Below are 16,492 nucleotides of genomic sequence, written 5' to 3'. Positions count from 1 at the left end.
GCGACTGTGTACTTATTGCTGTTAAATGCATTTAATGAAATGCAGCTCCGATGCAGTGCGGGCACCTTTGGTTCAAAAACCAATTCAGTTTATTCAAAGTCAGCCCCTGAAGATGAGAATCTCTCTGAACACAGTTCTGCACTTTACTAATGTCTCACCTTTGGAGGTGGATTTTACTTATGAGTCTCTCAGGACGAAGCTGCGGAGGATAATTCATCGTCCCTGCTGTGAGTGAGTGAGCGAGCGTGTGTGTGTGTGTGTGTGTGTGTGTGTGCAGATCTATTTGCCTCTGTGAGTTTGTGTACTTTAAATGATGCATGTCCGCATACAAATCTATCAACTTTTATTTATTCATGCTGGCGGGGTATCTGTATTTGTGTGCGAGTGCTGCATGTTTGTCTAGTGTGGCGAGTGTCCCGAGCTGGGAGGTTGCACGCGTGTGTGTGTGTGTGTGTGTGTGTGTGTGTGTGTGTGTGTGTGTGTGTGTGTGTGTGCAAAAGGACCTTCGGATGCATCAATTATGATAGAAAATGGAGGAATTACACAGAGAGGGTCCAGGGTTTCTCAAGAGAGGGACAGAAATGAAAGTCACGCAGGGATACCCCGCAGCCACCGTCGTGTGATTAAGGACCAGGTTTAAGCCGTCGTGGGGGGGGGGGGTGGAATTATTCACACAGCAGGAAAACAAACATACGGCCATTGCACAAGTGCATGCGTGCGCACATACATATGCACTGTGAGGTGTAATAATTTCATTCCTGTTTAGTCAGAATGACTGATGTGTCAATTAGGGGACATGCTGCACTGCAGTAGAGGCAACTGGTTTCAAAGTGCAATAGCTGAAACATTCTGGATTTAATGCGCCAGGCAATCATGAATTGATCTCCAACTTTACGTAACGTTGCATTTCTTTATTTCCTGTTTATCAGTTACATCTTCTGTTTATATTCTGTACAGCACTGAAGGCACACAAAAAAAAAAACAAGGATATATTATAATGGAACATAGGTATATACAAAATATACAGAATAAATAATTCATTCTAGGTACGTAGAAAAGCTACAGAGGGTGTGCTTACATGAACCGTTTCAAAGTCGAGAGACTTTTCCGTGAGTATGAACGGGAGTGTGCGGTAGAAATCCTGAACGGCGACGACGTCCAACACTGCAAAAAATGTCGGCACATCCCGACTGCTTTTTCGCACACGGGCTGGGTGGGAAGAGTTGGCCGAGGACGGCGGGCCGGGTCGCGGCGTAGCGACGTTGCTCGTCAGTGACCATTCATGTGCTAATAGATTAACATGGCCGCCCGCCGATCAGTCCAAAACAGTCCCAGATCTGTCGAGTATAGTCAGACGTAAAGTAGCGACATCGCTCTCTCACACAGACACAAGCACACACTGAGAAAAAAAAAAATCATAATACACATTTGTAGCTCTTCTTTTTTTCTTCTGGCAGAAATAAACAACAACAACAACAACAACAAACAAAAAAAAAGACTACAAAAGTTTCAGCAGGACTCTGTTGATTGTCATGCACCATCTTATGGCATTTGATTAGTGCAATGCATTTGTACAAGATTACAGTTGTGTATCATATACTGTACTTTAAGTGCTCTATCTACCGACGGAGAGAAAACAAAGCGTCCTTTCTGTGAACATCGCCAGCTTGTATGAAAATAAATAGACATCCCGTGACTGCGGCTGATCAAGAGAACTGACGGGAGGACAGCAGTGGCTCGTCACACATCGCCGTTTCCCCAATGTACAGTTGGCAATTTCGCCGACTCTGCGCGGCACAATGAGCAGGTTACAGCTTTCCATCTGGCTCATGTTGACAGAGGGTCTAATCAGGTCGTAGCCAGCCAGGATAGACTGATTAAACAGCAATTCTGGGTCAAGTCGTGATTGAAATTCACTCACTTCTTTCCAAACATCTGCTTTATCCTCAGATGTAGTGTGTGTGTGTGTGTGTGTGTGTGTGCGCGCACGCGTCCGGATGATTTAATCGATCATAAAAAAGCTGATTGAGTGGATATTTTCGAAGAGGACAGACGGCGATGGCGTCTTCGAGTTACCTATATTTGGCAAACAAAACTATGACACCAGCTACATAACAATGGCTGTCGACAGAAACAAATGAACCAGTTACATTCTGTGCTACAGTTAAACTTAAAGTGATGTGCCCGTGATACATATTTCACACCGTGGAACGTACAGCAGGGCGAACAGGACAAGGCACTTGGTTCGAAACATAATATACTATATACTTGTATATAGTTTTTAAGCTCAGTTAAATGCAGTTTGATGCTCCAGAACCTCCAAGTAGTCTGGCTCAGTATGCAGGTTGGCCTTCAGTTCAAAGTACTCATTTTTAGTTTGCTCCAGCATGACCTTGCGTGGTCTCGAGTACATAATGGTCTCCATTAGCTTTAGCTCCTCCTGGTGCCCCGGGACGTGCATGTCTACAGCCGACTGGAGCTGGGGCATGTTTTTGCGGAGGTACTCCGTTATTCCCAGCTGCTGCAGCTCCTTCTCCCTCTCCATAATGTTCCTGTACAAGGAGTTGGGATTCCCCAGAGTCACGAACTCCGCGGGACACTCGCCGGACATGGGTCTGAACTTTGAGCCGGGGTTCCCCCTGAGGGGAGAGGTGTTCTCCTTCTCCATGATGCTCCGGCAGACATGGTGCTTGCCGCTGGGCTCGTCCAGGCTGTAATCCAAATCGGCGTCGTGCTCCTTGTGCTGGGAGCAGTAGGTGGGGTTGCGGCAGATCTGCACAATGGGACTGTGCGATCGCTCTTCGTACAGGGTTGCAGACCCCGTTCTTTGGGTCAGAGTGTGGTGTGTGGTCTTCTGCCCGTACATGCTGTAGTGTAAGTGGATGGGACTGCTGTTGGCGTTTTCCCTGGGCTCCTCTGCCGCTTTTCTCTTCGCCCTCCTCCGCCGCCGGTGCACCACGAACACCACCAGCCCGGCCGAGCAGAATATGATCATGAGGACAAGGACGAGGAGGCTCAAGATGAGCACAGAGAGCGGGACAGTGTCTATGAGAGGGCTGAACAGACCCTTGCCGCCGCTGTCAGGCCCCAGAGTAGCTGTCACACTCTCCTCCTCATCTGGGTAGTATGTACCTAAACCGGGACACAGCATCTCATGACGCAGGCTCCTGAGCTCAGCCTGCATCGCATTCTTCGGGGTGTGACACAAAATGGAGCCCACCACTGTGTCCTTTCGGAGTTTCTCCACCCATTGTTTGAGGCTGAGCAAGTCACAGCTGCAGTCCCAGGGGTTGTCCTCTAGATAAATCTGCTCGAGCGCGTCGAGTTGATCAAGCACGTTGCTCACTGGCAGGTGCATGAGTAGGTTTTTTCTGAGGTTTAATTTGGTGAGGGGCACATTCCGAAATATCTGCGCCGGGAGAGAGCTGAGCAGGTTGTTATTTAATGACAACAGCTTCAGGTTGGGCAGGGGATTAAATGTGCCTGGAGCAATCTCTTTGATAAGGTTGTATTCCACATACAGGTACTCAAGGTTGTGGAGCCCCACAAACATGGTGGAGAACAGCTTTTCAATCCTGTTGCCATTCAGATAGAGTTTCTTCAAACTGCTCAGGCTGAGGAAAGTTTCATTATCCACGTAATCAATTCGGTTGTTCGCCAGGTTGAGCAATTCTAGACTGTCGTACGTGACAAAATCGTATTTCAAGAGTTTCTGAATCATGTTTCCCGTCATGACCAGCTTGGTGGGGCTTTGCTGAAGTATTCCGATATCCGATACCTTTTGAATCCCTCTGTCCTGACAATGCATCAAAAAGCCCGCCACGGGGTGATTGTGACAGGAACAGTGTTCCACACAGGGGCTGCCCGGAAAGTGAGAGGGTGTCGGGGCCCTGGCGTCATCTTTGGCGTTGACCAACTTGGGAATCTGAGACACTTTGGACGAGGGAGTAACGACCATATCCAGCGACTTTGACGGCTCCTCCAGGTTAATGTCGGCGTGGGACGGGCACAGAACGTCCCGCTTCACTTTAGCCAGAATGGTTCCCTTCAGGTGATGTGGCGTGATACAGACCACATCGCCAATTGCCGACTGTGACCTCATGTTCTCCATCCAGATTTTCAAGTGTAAAATGTCACAGTCACACACCCAGTCATTGTCCTCCAGGAGGAGTTCCATTATCCTCCCGATGTGCTCCAAGAACCCCACGTAAGGCAGCGTCTGGAGCTTGTTACCGCGCAAGTCCAGGTGCGTGAGGGGCACGAATCGGAAAATGTTGCTGGGCAAAAACTCCACGGAATTATCATTCAGGATGAGCACCTTGAGGCGGATCAGTTTGTTGAACGCCCCCGGCTCGATGACCCGAATGAAATTCGTGTCAGCCTGGAGGAACTCCAAATTCACCAGGCCTTGGAACGTGTCCTCTTTCAGGGTGACGAGGAAATTGCTATTTATGTGGAGTTTTTTCAGTGAACTCAGAGTGCTAAAGACCCCTGGTTCCAGCTCTTGTATGCTATTACCCCCAATGTGCAGCGACAGGGCATTGTTAAGCCCTTCCATTTCCTCCGCGCGGAGCTCAACCAAGTCATTTTTGTAAAGGTTCAGGTGGAAGGGCACACCTGACGGGACTTTGATTTGGGAGATTTTGCTGATGTTCCTCTGCTCGCAGTTAAGATGAAGGATGCCATCTTTCCCCTCGCAGGAGCACAAGGAGTCACAAGACTCACTAATACCGGATGATGCCTGTGAGGGATGGATATCTTGGGATTGGACCGCAGTGACAAACAAGGCGATGAAAGTGATACAGGGCAGCATTTCGGGCCGAGATATCTGCGGAGACAGGAGAGAAGCGTGGGCAGAAGGGGTGGGGAGGAGAAAAAAAAAGAACATTAAATTCACACCGCTGTGCGAGAGCCATTCAAATGTCGACAAAAATTCAATGTATATTTCCTGACTGCTCATTCTATTCAAATGCCTGAGACCGAATAATATCCAATCCCAGTGGTCAAAATGTCATAAAAGTTTTATGTGTCACAATACTTGAACTTTGGCTGCCGGATGTGTTAACAGCGTCAAATGACATTGATGGGTGCATCATATGCATGGAGGGAAGTCACACTCATCTTGGGTGGCAGCCTTTGTGTAGTGCCGAATTGTCTTAACACCGTGAAAACGCATGAAAAATGTATAACAAGAAAAGGCAAACTGCGACCACACGCCTGCTACTCTGCATTCCTTAACTGAATTCTGCAAGAGCGAGTCTGTTTTGAATGCATTTCCATAAAGTTATTAGTATTATGTGTTATTTTTCCTTCCCGAATGTCTTTTCATCACCGAGCAACACTGTGGCCTGCGTGGACTTGAGCAATGGCAGTTAAACCAAGTGTAGCTGCTAATGGGAAATCCTAATAATCCGTGTAAGACGTGTCATTGAAATCTACAGGATCTACGCGGACGCTGCATTTTCCTCTGCCATGAGTAAATACATTTCACAGGGTGAGCAATGCCACTTTCCAGTGACTCATTGTGGCATAATGGTACTTAACAAAAAAACAACAACTCTCGTTTGACTGATTTAATGCCCTTTATATGCAGACTCGTCGGGGGGGGGGGAAATAAATAATGAAAAAAAAATCACGTACTCTGTGTTAGTCATACAAACGCAGAAGTCAGTTCAGGCCATTTTCCTGGGTCTTTGCCTTATTACTCGTTCCAATAGAAGAACTAAAAATGAATGTCTGTGTCTTCTGTGTCGTTCGGCCAATTAACTCTTACCCGAGTGGACCGAGAATTAAGTCCATATTCATCAATCAGACTTCTCGTGCAATTATTCCGATTGTGTTATTGCGCCGTTTTTTATTGACGCGACACCACATCTAAATCCATTACACCAATTCGACTGGCGGAGAAGTCATGAGACGACTCTTCGCATCCACCCTCGGCAAAACAGTTCTTCAAATAGATAAGGTTCGGAAGGGACGGAAGGATGACACTGCTGTTCTTGTTAACAAATCTGATTAGCATCTGTGAAATGTAATTCTAACTAGACGAGGCATGTCTTGTTCAAACTAAATACGTACGTGATTTTGAACCTATCCGAATCCATGATCTCCAACGTAATAGGATACGCGGCATCGGATTACAGTAGATAGATCAGATAAAAACCCGGCTAGCCCCGCACACACACCAGAGGAGAGGCGACCGCACGTCTCGGCAGAGAGAAACTTCCACCTCCAGAGTTAAGTCTTGAATTTGAGCCTGTCACGTTATAACTCCACACTTGCCTCCTCTTTTTCTTTGTCTTTCACCTTTTTTTTTGTTTGCCTGTTTGACTTTGTTTTTTGTGCAGCTGAGAGAAATTAGTGATGAAACCCAAGTGTAAAACTATCTCCAACATCTTTGACGTATCGGGCACATACCCCAAGGTCACTCCAGCCCCAACAGACGGGGCCCTGAAATATCACAGCAAATGTATCATTTATAAATGATAGAACCGACGTTAAATCACTCCTCTTACCGTATTACAATGTACACATGATTATGAATATCCCCACTGAGCATCTACAGACAGTGTTACATAAAAGTTCACAAACGATACAGCGGAATAATTAGTTGCCGTGTCCTCGCCTCCGGGGACAGCCTGTGCTTCCGAGTCGGAGTGCGACAACAGGGAGACCCGTCACTGAACAATCCTTCAGAAAGGGGGGGGGCAGCTAATTATAGCTCATTAGCTGAACAGGTAATTGTGCACGTACAATACAAGTGTTCACAGTGTTGATCAACTCTTCATAGCCGTTTGCCTCAGCAGGACCGCTGGTGTGATATTGATATGCCGCACAAAACCCCCCCCATAAAAACTAAGATATAAAAGGCGTATTTTATTGCCTCTTGTGTTGTTGTTTTTTTGGTGATATTAGACACGGAGGCAACACGATAGGCTGGGAAAAGATTAGACAAAAGTGACGTTGCACTCGTCGGATTGGATGGGAGTGAGACAACGCAGCCGTTGAGAAATGACTACCTTGAACCAATAACAGGCAGATCATTCAGAGCTATAATTGTCTATAGATAATGCAAAAATGTAATTTGTAAAAAAAAAAACTATTATGAACTGAATGATGTATTTTCAAAAGCAATAACAATTGAGAGAGCGGCTCTAAAACCCGGCGCCGCGACCGTCTCCCCCATCACGCGCCTGCATTCGCCCGTTCGGGAGTCTGGCGGTGGTCGTGGCACCGAAAGGCAACTCACCTCTGTGACCCCCGATGCCTCGGAAGACAATGCGAAATGAAACAAAAGACTATTATGAGATGCTATCGCACGCCGCATGATAACACAGCGCTGAGGGCAGATATGGGAAGGCATTAGCCCCGTGCAATCTCTGCACTGTATTTCAAACAGACTCGCCTGACCGATCCATTCTTTCAGGCAATCAATGTTGCATGGAACTCGGCAGATGAAATGCTCTTCCCGTGGCCCCGTCTTTCCCGCTGCTGCCACTCCCCCCCCCCCAAAAAAGATTCAAATGTGCATCCCTTGCTGTTCGGACAATACAATTACGATCTGCTGAAGCCCTATGAGATCTCCCATCATGCGAGCGGTGCCGGTTCATGTTCGTCCGACATCAGACGAGACGGAGGGAGAGACAGCGGAGGCAAAGTGGGGAGGAAGATTCTGCGGATGGAATATTTCTCACACATCGAGCCCTTCCACAGGCACTGTAGCGCTTCCACGCCCGTAAACAGCATCTTTCACACTTTATTTGGACCAGCTACTATGTTACTGTATCATTCTCCTGTGCACCGAAGAGCTCCGGAAGATTCCAAGACACCCGTCATGAGTACAGTATCATGACGCAGCGTATGATTCTAGGAAGCGCTCTGGCACAGAAGTCATGAATACACATGGTCATATGGCGCACACGTGCTGTCAGCAGTGCAGAACACTGCTCCGAGAAGCAGCGACCCTTCCATATTGATCACATTAAATTATAACCACCCCGCCATCAATGCACATGATACGCTCCTCTTGCTCAATGCTTACTGTAAAAGGCGCCGCTGATATTAACGGCCGATAGAATCCGCAAGCGGACGTCACATGAAATTACGAAAAAACGAGCCAGGACATGACTCTCCAAGGCCTTCACAATAAGGTCAGAGGTCACATTCAGCCGCGAGACCAGCAGCGTCCTGCAGCTGTTACCAAACTGAGTTTCTCGCTCGTGGGCACTTCAGTAGGGCGGCCGACACTGCACCACGACCCGGGACTCAACTCACCTCGGCTGCCTAGATATTCTTTACGACTCCACTTCACTTCCACCAACAGGAGGAGTGATTTACGCTTGAGCCGTCAGATTCACTGTCACGGCCAGGGGTGCGTTTCAAGGGCCCTGGGAAAAGGCGACCTTGGGGGGGGGGGGTACAAAATTGGACATTGTAAGTGGGTTTCGGACCATGGTGTCAGTGCAGTCTCCTGTGCATTGCCAATCATGGGAAGGGGCTTCTGCAAATTTCGTCTTTGCTTTGTGCAAATGCACTAATTTGTTCTTGGGCAGGGTCGGGGGGGGGCCCTCTCAGCTCAGGCCACTAAGGACGTTGCAACATGACTGGGTGTGAGTGAGCAACGGCTGTGCTGATAAGCTACATATGATTGCCGAACCTTTCACAAACTCACACCATGCAACAGTGCGATACTTAAAAAAAACCGTAATCCTCACTGGAAAGCACAGAGCACACTTGCCCCTTGCTCTCCATCCATTCTGCACGCTTCATGCACCAAACGTCCCGGGGCACTGCAGTGTTATTTTGTTATTTTTTTTAGCCCCTATGCATTTGTCATAGTTTGCCGTGAACTGGCAACACGGACACAGTATGTGGCAAGCAGGGCGCAGAACTGGGGTTTGAACTGTACCGGTTGAGCTCGCGCACTTTACAGTCGACATCGTTTTTAGATAATGCGAACACGGCTGTGGTCATGTTCTGTCCCCGTCACTGTCAAAGTGAGTAAAGTGAGCATGCTTGCAACCACAAATAGCCCCATAAGGCGGCCGCCTAATTCCTTTTTTCCTGCAGCGTGAGGGAACTTGATGAACGGGAATAAAGGGCCTGTTATCCCTAGTGGCGCCCGACAGAACCCGCCTTTCTCCCGACTCCGTCAAGACTGATAACACTCACCGCATATTTTGTGTGCGAAACATGTCGTGTGGATACTCCAGAATGCTCTTGGATTAAGACTCGCTTTTTTTCTTCAAGTCACCTCGCTTCTTTAACATTTTATGACCTTAGTCGTCCTCATTGCCAGGCTACCTGCAGCCGCGGTGATGTATGGGCCCTCGACAGTAGCGAGGCCGGGGGAGTAAATTTGAATTCGCTGAAGTCTGAGGTTCCCTGTCAGAGTCGTATAAATTGTGTTTTATATAGGGGCGTGTCACCCGCGCGTCCAAAAGCCAAAATGTAGATGTGATCTCTACTCCATAACAAGGATCAGACACAATGATCCTGAACTCCGAGCTGGTGTAACTTGTTTTTCGCACCGAATTTTTTTCCTCAGGCTCATTAGGGAGACACTGTGTGGGAAATCATACAACGTCAAGGTACGTGCTCTCATCCCGGTGACAGGCCTCCGGCTCATGGTGTACAGCTTCTTGTGGTGTGCAGCTTCCTTCGCGGCTCTATTTCTTCAATTCATCTGCTTCCCTTTGAGATATCAAAACCCCTTTGAGCAACCATCGACAGCTCAGGAAAAAAACAACTGGACCAAAATTTGCGTGCCTCTAACTATTAAAATCAACGCGCCCCCCTCCCCCAATTGTCTCCACCTGGATGGGAGTTCGACTGTCGCAGCCCACAGTTCCTCCATCAACTGCTCTACCATGCAGAAACAAAAGATTCTTTTTTGCAGCGTCAGACAGATAAATGGTCTTCGTCCCCCTTTTTCTCACGTCGCGCAGCGGCTCCAGCGGCTGGCGGCCGGTCACGAGGCACGGCGTGAGCAGCGGGGCCTGGTTTACGGAAGGGAGCCTCATATACCGACCACGCGGGTGCCAACATGAACGGATGCGAGCAAGGGAAACGGTTTCGCACCTCCCCACCTAGTGTGCTGCGCAGCTTCCCGACTCTTCTCTGCTGGTGGGCCCGAATGTCTGATGGGGAACATATGCACGGTAGGACTAATAATAGAAGCACAAAGACGCGCGGCGTGCGTGCGTGCGTGGAGGGAGGAGGGGCGGCGCCGCGGCTCCCCTGGCAAGCGTGATTTAGCTGGCTTGCATTTCAAATGGTCTGTTTAACTAATGCGCAGTAATTAGTTCTCCAGAAATGAGCGGGCCGATTACACCAGTGTGCAGTGGCGTCAAGGTGCACTCGGTGAGCAAAAAGACATCTGCAGCAAAACAGATGTACATTTCCGGTCGACGTTATTGTCCCCCTTAAAAAAAAAGGAAAAGAAAAGAGCCTTCTATTCAGGAGTGACTCACCAGTGCCCAGCAGGACTGGAAGATTGTAGATAATTTGTTCAGAGAACAGCGGCAGCTGCATCTGGAAAGGCTGGCACGTCATGAACAAAGCATATTTTGCGAGAAAAAAAAATGTTACGACAGTTTTCCGCATGACTGTTATATTCTGTGGGTGAAAATAATGAATTCTGTAAAGTTGAGCTGATTAGTCGCCGGGACAATGTTCAGCAGAGTTTCTCTCAGTCTTTATCTTTAAAAAAAAAAAAAAAGGAATAAAAAAGGAGTCCACCCACAGCACAAAAGGGCCACAGGGTAATGGTAATGACGGTCTTATGATTCACTCCATAAATAGGTGTAGATCTGCCGTCTGATATTCACGCTCCAGTCTCGGAGGAGCCAAACATTACAGGTGGACGGACCTGCTTCCTGAGCAGGCACGGCACAGAGAGGCAACACCTAGGACACGCTGCGGCGTCAGGACAACCGTCGGCAAGATGTCATTTGTCGAGCGACCTTCCTTCAACTTTTCTGTTTTCACCTCAAACGAGACTGTAAAGATGATTGCTCTGTGAAAAAATGAGAGCCACGAACTGGAAAACATATTTTTACGATTCGTCGGCGCAAACAAAACGTACAGTCTGTTAAATCCGTACGTCTCTAATGGGACACGACGCCCACTGATTTTGACTGACTGCAGCGCTGTACATTGTATTTTCTTGTGTCTGTGGCGCCTTTAAACTGGCCGATATATGACCGGAGTCACACTGCACCGGACTGAACTCGCCACTGTAAAGTCGTAAGCTGTTTTTTTACGACCACATCTGCGAGTGGATGTCGTCCCTGGTTATGACGGCTGTCCAATTAAGCGACGGTTAATCGAGGGGCCTGCAGAAAAATAAATATATGCACGAGATACGTGTAGACTGAAAGAGAGAAATGCATTGATGGTTTGAGTGTCATAATTTAGACTATGTCTGTCCAAAGTGATTCTGCACACTTTAAACTTTAATAAGAGTTGATATAAAAAAGGAAATAAAGGTGCCCGTCAAGTTAAAGCCTCTTGAATTACCTCTCAGCTAACCTGGCAAACCATATCCATTGTTCTTTCTAGAACAAAAACTAATGTAAGGGAAGACGAGTGGCACAAATGCGCAGTCTTTCTGTTGTTGTTTGCCAAGCGTGCGCCGGCAAGTTGTAGCCCTGACAGAGAATCACAGGTTGGATCATGCAACCCCTCCCCTCCCCTCTCCCCTTATTCTGGTTCTGTCTGAGCGCTGCCATCTCACTATTTATGACAAAGGAGTGGATGATGATTCACTCCTGTGTCATACCGGGATCAGCATAGGTCGCCATATGATGCAGGGCCCATAGGAGTGAAACCCCCCCACCCACGCGCGCCCGTCCATCCGACAGACGGATGCAAATCGCCCCAAGGCAATCCAGGCCCGTGATCAATGGACGTAAATAGGCTCGTCGGAAGTCAGCCAGCGCCGACTTAACCGTCGCACAGGCGGAGGCGGGAGTCTTCTGGATCGATGGGAAGAGAACATTCACAGGAGGGAGAACTGTGGCACGGATCCACTCGACAGCCCTCAACTGGATGAGCTGGTTGGAAGATGGGGACACGGATAGATTGTCAAGTTTAAACGTGTCTGCGTGTGTAAAATGTTACTAACTGGCGTACAACTAGCGGTTTGCCGGCACATGAGGAGCGAGGGACACAGTGAGGTTCAAGGGGATTTCATATATTTTCTCCCGCTAGACTTTTTTCCTTTTTCTTTTTTTAGATCAGGCACTACGGCTGAGTTAATTGAGTGTCTGATGACTTGGCAACTACAGCGACTTGAGCTGACCTGCACTGTCCTACCCAGCGAGACCTTTCAAGACCAATTAAGTAGGAATGCCACGGCGGGCAGTTTTTAAGAGGCTCGACAGCTTTCAAAGGCTCTTGTCAAAACTTGCTCAAAGCATCAAAGTCAGATTTTTTTCTAAAGGTCTCAACACCACATACTGTATTTCTCTGTTTGTTTGTTGTTGGGTTTGTTTGTTGTTTTTTTTTTGGGGGGGGGGGCAGACTGCCGCCATGCTTACATCCACAACAGAAACTGGGGATTAAATGCATTTACAGACAACACAGCACGTGCCCGGTGACGGAGGCGTGCGCATGTCACACGTGACGGTGACGCGAGCCAAGGGAGTGTTGCATTTCACACAAAAGGCACCGGGGTGTTTGTTGTCCTTCAATAATCTGCTCGCCGAGCGCGGCCCTTCACATTTCACGTGCTGCTCCTCCGAAGAACAGCAGGTTTTTTTTCCAGTATTCAGACTTTCTCAGGTCAAAGGAGAGCTGGTCCTCCTACTTCTGTGACTTCAGGAGCCCGGGGGCCCCGGCGAGAACTCCATCGACTCCTGTAAGAGATCACAGTGGCCCGCAAGCAACCGCCGCCTCCTATACGTCTCTTGACAGAGAGGTTGAGGGCGAGAGGAGTCTTCACTGGAAGGGGCTATTTTCTTCCAGCCGTATATGAGATTGGAGTGACTAAGCACAAACAGATAATACATTAAATCGAGTGCGGAGGTCCTAGCAGCTATTCACACCACCTTGCCAGCGATACCAGCGACAAGCAGGATTCTTTTTAACTCCCTCTGAGCCCGTTCATTTGGGGAGGGGGAGGTCTCCAGGCGACAGTCGCGTGCATCCACTAATACTCCGAGTGAGGCTGCGTTTGCTTGGGGGCTGAAACAGAGAATGAGAGGCGGACTGCGCTGGAGAATGCGAGCTGGCGAGACTTGTTGCGTCCGGCCAGGGGCCGCTTCATTTCAGCCCGACACGGGATAGCGGCACTGTGCACTCTCACAGCTCCAGCGTGCGTGCGTGCGTGCGTCCTCGTCCTCGTTCCCCGTCCCCGCTCGCGTCCCGGGCCTTGTTTAGGCACGGCACGCTCGCCCCTGACCGCCCGTCAACCTCCTGGAGTGCCCGGGCCGTGTTCCCAGGCACCAATTACAGCGCGACTTGTCCCTTTTTTCCCCTCCTCTCTCCCTCCTCTGTAATGGAAGCGATGTTGCCTGCCCTACAGGGTCGACACCACCGCTACACCCACATATCCGCAGAGGTTCTGCGAGCGCCCGCAGCCATCCTGGAGAAATGATAATTATGACATCCGCCCACTCTAGAGGCAGGAGATGGTTCAACTCCCTTGCCCCTTGCTCCGGCCCTCTCTTTTTTTTCTCTCCGACTGATTCAATATTCTGTGGGCTAGCGCTGCCTACTTTCTCCGCGTCTTCGAGAGGCAGAGGCTTTCCAATATATCTGCAGGCTTTCTCCGTCTGAGACTATAGTGTGCTTTAATAAAGTTCCATTATTCTACCTCTCTTGAAACTGCTCGCGCTGATCCCACCCATTCCCTTTGATTGTCTCACACATGACAACAACACCTCTCCAACACACACGTGTGTTTCTTTTCAGTGGTGGGGAATCGAACCACTGCAGCACCTGATTACCACCCTTTCTCTCCCACATTTGCAGCGGGTGCAACGTGTAAGTTGTAAATTCAGATCACTACATGCACACGTCTTGTTAACTGTATTAACGACAGTTGTGGGCAAAAGCTGGAGCATGAGCAAAGCAGCGTTTATACGACAATCCCCGCGTGAACTGGTCCTGTGCTATGCACAATTTGTTGAATTGCTCCACGCGGGCTCAAACCATCAATCAATAATTAATCCCAAGTCATTCAGGCACATTAGGCTTTAAGCGGCCCATACATTTATGGTATGGAGCACTAACGACTAAGCGGTCTGGATTATGTACCATCGGTTCATCCAAGCAAAAAATTGGGACCCGAAACTCTATTATGCAGTTCACAACTGGACACTAATTAGACACTTCCTTCCTCCATTAACTTCAATAGGAATATGACCTCGCCCTCGAATGGGGAAAGAAATTACACAGTGATTCAATTAGGCGGCATTCAATTCTCCTTGTATCAGTCTCAATCTAAAACAGGGGCCAAGCATGTATGTCAAAATATCAACAGAGCCTGATGATGAGCTGAATAAAAATTCGGATTTAAACAAATTTCTTTCTTTCTGATTGGCTGGATTTTGCTTGGGAGTGCTGATGCTGTCCTCCTGAAATCACACCTGTGACAACTACCATGGAAGCATTCATACACCATGAACCACCTCTATGTTTAGTTATGTCCAAATGCCAGAAACAAGAGGAACGGAAAGCCAATGAAGCAGGGCTCCGCGATTTTTACGCACGGCAGTGAAATAAATAAGAGCACAAATAAGAGCTACGGGGAGGCATGCAATGCAAGGCACTGTGCAGGCACACCAGTCTGGATTGGCATACGCCTGCAGAGTGCTGTACAGTGGACTGTGAGAGGAAAACAGCCAGGTGTGCTCGAGGTAATGGAGACCCCCTCAGGGAGACTCACTGGCCTCCTCTCTGTCAAGTCCCAGCACTTCTTCTTCTTCTTCTTCTCCCTGTCACGGCATGCTTCAGGTGAACAGTTATTTTTTTTTTTCTGACACGCCACTCCACGTACAGTACACTGTCCATTTTACCGTTGTACAAGAGTGTTTATTTCAACTGTCACATATGGATGTGTAGCATACTTTCGCTCGTTGGAACCTGCCCCATAATGGACACCTGGATTCCTCGCAGGCAGCAAATACTACAAGCAAACATGAAACCTGCCAAACCACCGTAATTCATAAAGAGAGCATAACTAAGCACAGTCATGAGTTGAGAGAAAATTAAATAAAAAATACTGTACATATATATATATATCATTACTGCTGCGTGACTTACCGACTGGAACTGACGGGGAAAAAAGAGGAAGGCAATTCCAAATTCCACCGCACTCAGTCCATCAGTGGATGCGGGGAGGCGACGCATTGAAGAGGAGCCACCACTTCCACCGGGCTCCCTCTTTGAGAAGAGGCTGACGCGCCGCGCAAACTTCCCTCCGGTCCCTCGGTCCCCGGTTACGCACGCGGGGCGCAAGCGATTTATTCCGTTTGCGCACGGAGAGCTCGTCTCACCTCGGGTCCCGGGATGACGGCGACGACGACGACGACGATGATGATGGTGGTGATGATGCTGACGATCCCGCAGTGTCAAGGTCTACTGAGTTGCGTGAAACAGAGCTGTGGTTAAAGAAAAGAAAAAAAAAAAAAACAATACAAAAAATACAATGAAGGGTTGTTCTTTCCAGCAGTTGAAAGTCCACTCAACACGAACAGAAGCGCGCACGGTGTCCTCCTCTCGCGCTGCGCCGCGCGCTCTGTACTTAACCAGTGCGCGGTGTGTTGGAGTTGCTCGGTAATTTGCATGTGGAGGTGGGTGTCAGGGAGGGGAAGAGGCGTCAAGCCGGCCGCAGTGCACAGCAGGAGCTCCGGTGATGCCTTTCACAATAATAAAAAAAAAAAAGCCTGTCGGACGGGGGTAGGAGACAAGAGCTCCAGGCGGATTCCCTTTCCCCTTTTACGCAGGGGGGAAAAAAAAAGAAGGAAGGGAAATCGATCAACTTCCGCTGTGTGCCCTGTCCACATGTGCGTACTTTATGCACAGCCGATGGGAAGCTCTGCGTTCTACAGAGCTCCTCCTCCTCTCGGAGGGTTCTCAAAACACCAAGGAAAGAAAGAGAGAGAAAAAAAAAGACAAACACTTGCATTGATGGCCTTTAAATAACCCGGAGGCAGCAGTAAGCCAAAAGAATGAATATAATAGACATGTACCGACAAAGGGTATCTTGATATCCCAACCGACATCAGTACTTATGAGAGGTGGAATAAGGGCACTTTTTTGTTGTTTTGAAAGTCTTAGTGGGGCATCGGCACTCCGGCACAAGGCCCAGCTTCCATCATGTCCAACTGGTCTGTGTCCTTGAGCACGACGCCGCAGTGCAACCAGCCAGTCTGACCTCTGAACCTCCTGGGACTGATGAAGTACAATCACAATTATTCCGGCCTCCTGCTGCTGTGCGCCGATGGTGTTTTCTTTTCAAAAGCCAAACAGTTGTACAACAAAC

At 48.6% G+C, this 16,492-nt stretch overlaps 1 protein-coding gene across 1 annotated transcript; it reads right to left on the bottom strand.

The window, feature by feature from the left end:
* Positions 1-896: 896 nt before the first annotated feature.
* Positions 897-15,770, bottom strand: slitrk6 (SLIT and NTRK-like family, member 6). The gene is made up of 2 exons (XM_035640012.2): positions 15,271-15,770; positions 897-4,828 (listed from the first exon to the last, which is right to left on the bottom strand). The coding sequence occupies exons 1-2, from the start codon at positions 15,355-15,357 to the stop codon at positions 2,288-2,290; spliced, it is 2,628 nt and encodes an 875-aa protein (XP_035495905.2). The 5' UTR covers positions 15,358-15,770; the 3' UTR covers positions 897-2,287.
* Positions 15,771-16,492: the final 722 nt, after the last annotated feature.

This window comes from Scophthalmus maximus, chromosome 1 (genome assembly GCF_022379125.1).
Source record: "Scophthalmus maximus strain ysfricsl-2021 chromosome 1, ASM2237912v1, whole genome shotgun sequence".
NCBI lineage: Eukaryota > Metazoa > Chordata > Actinopteri > Pleuronectiformes > Scophthalmidae > Scophthalmus > Scophthalmus maximus.
The sequence above is the reverse complement of the archived record's forward strand: the minus strand, read 5'-3'. Positions and strand labels throughout refer to the sequence as shown.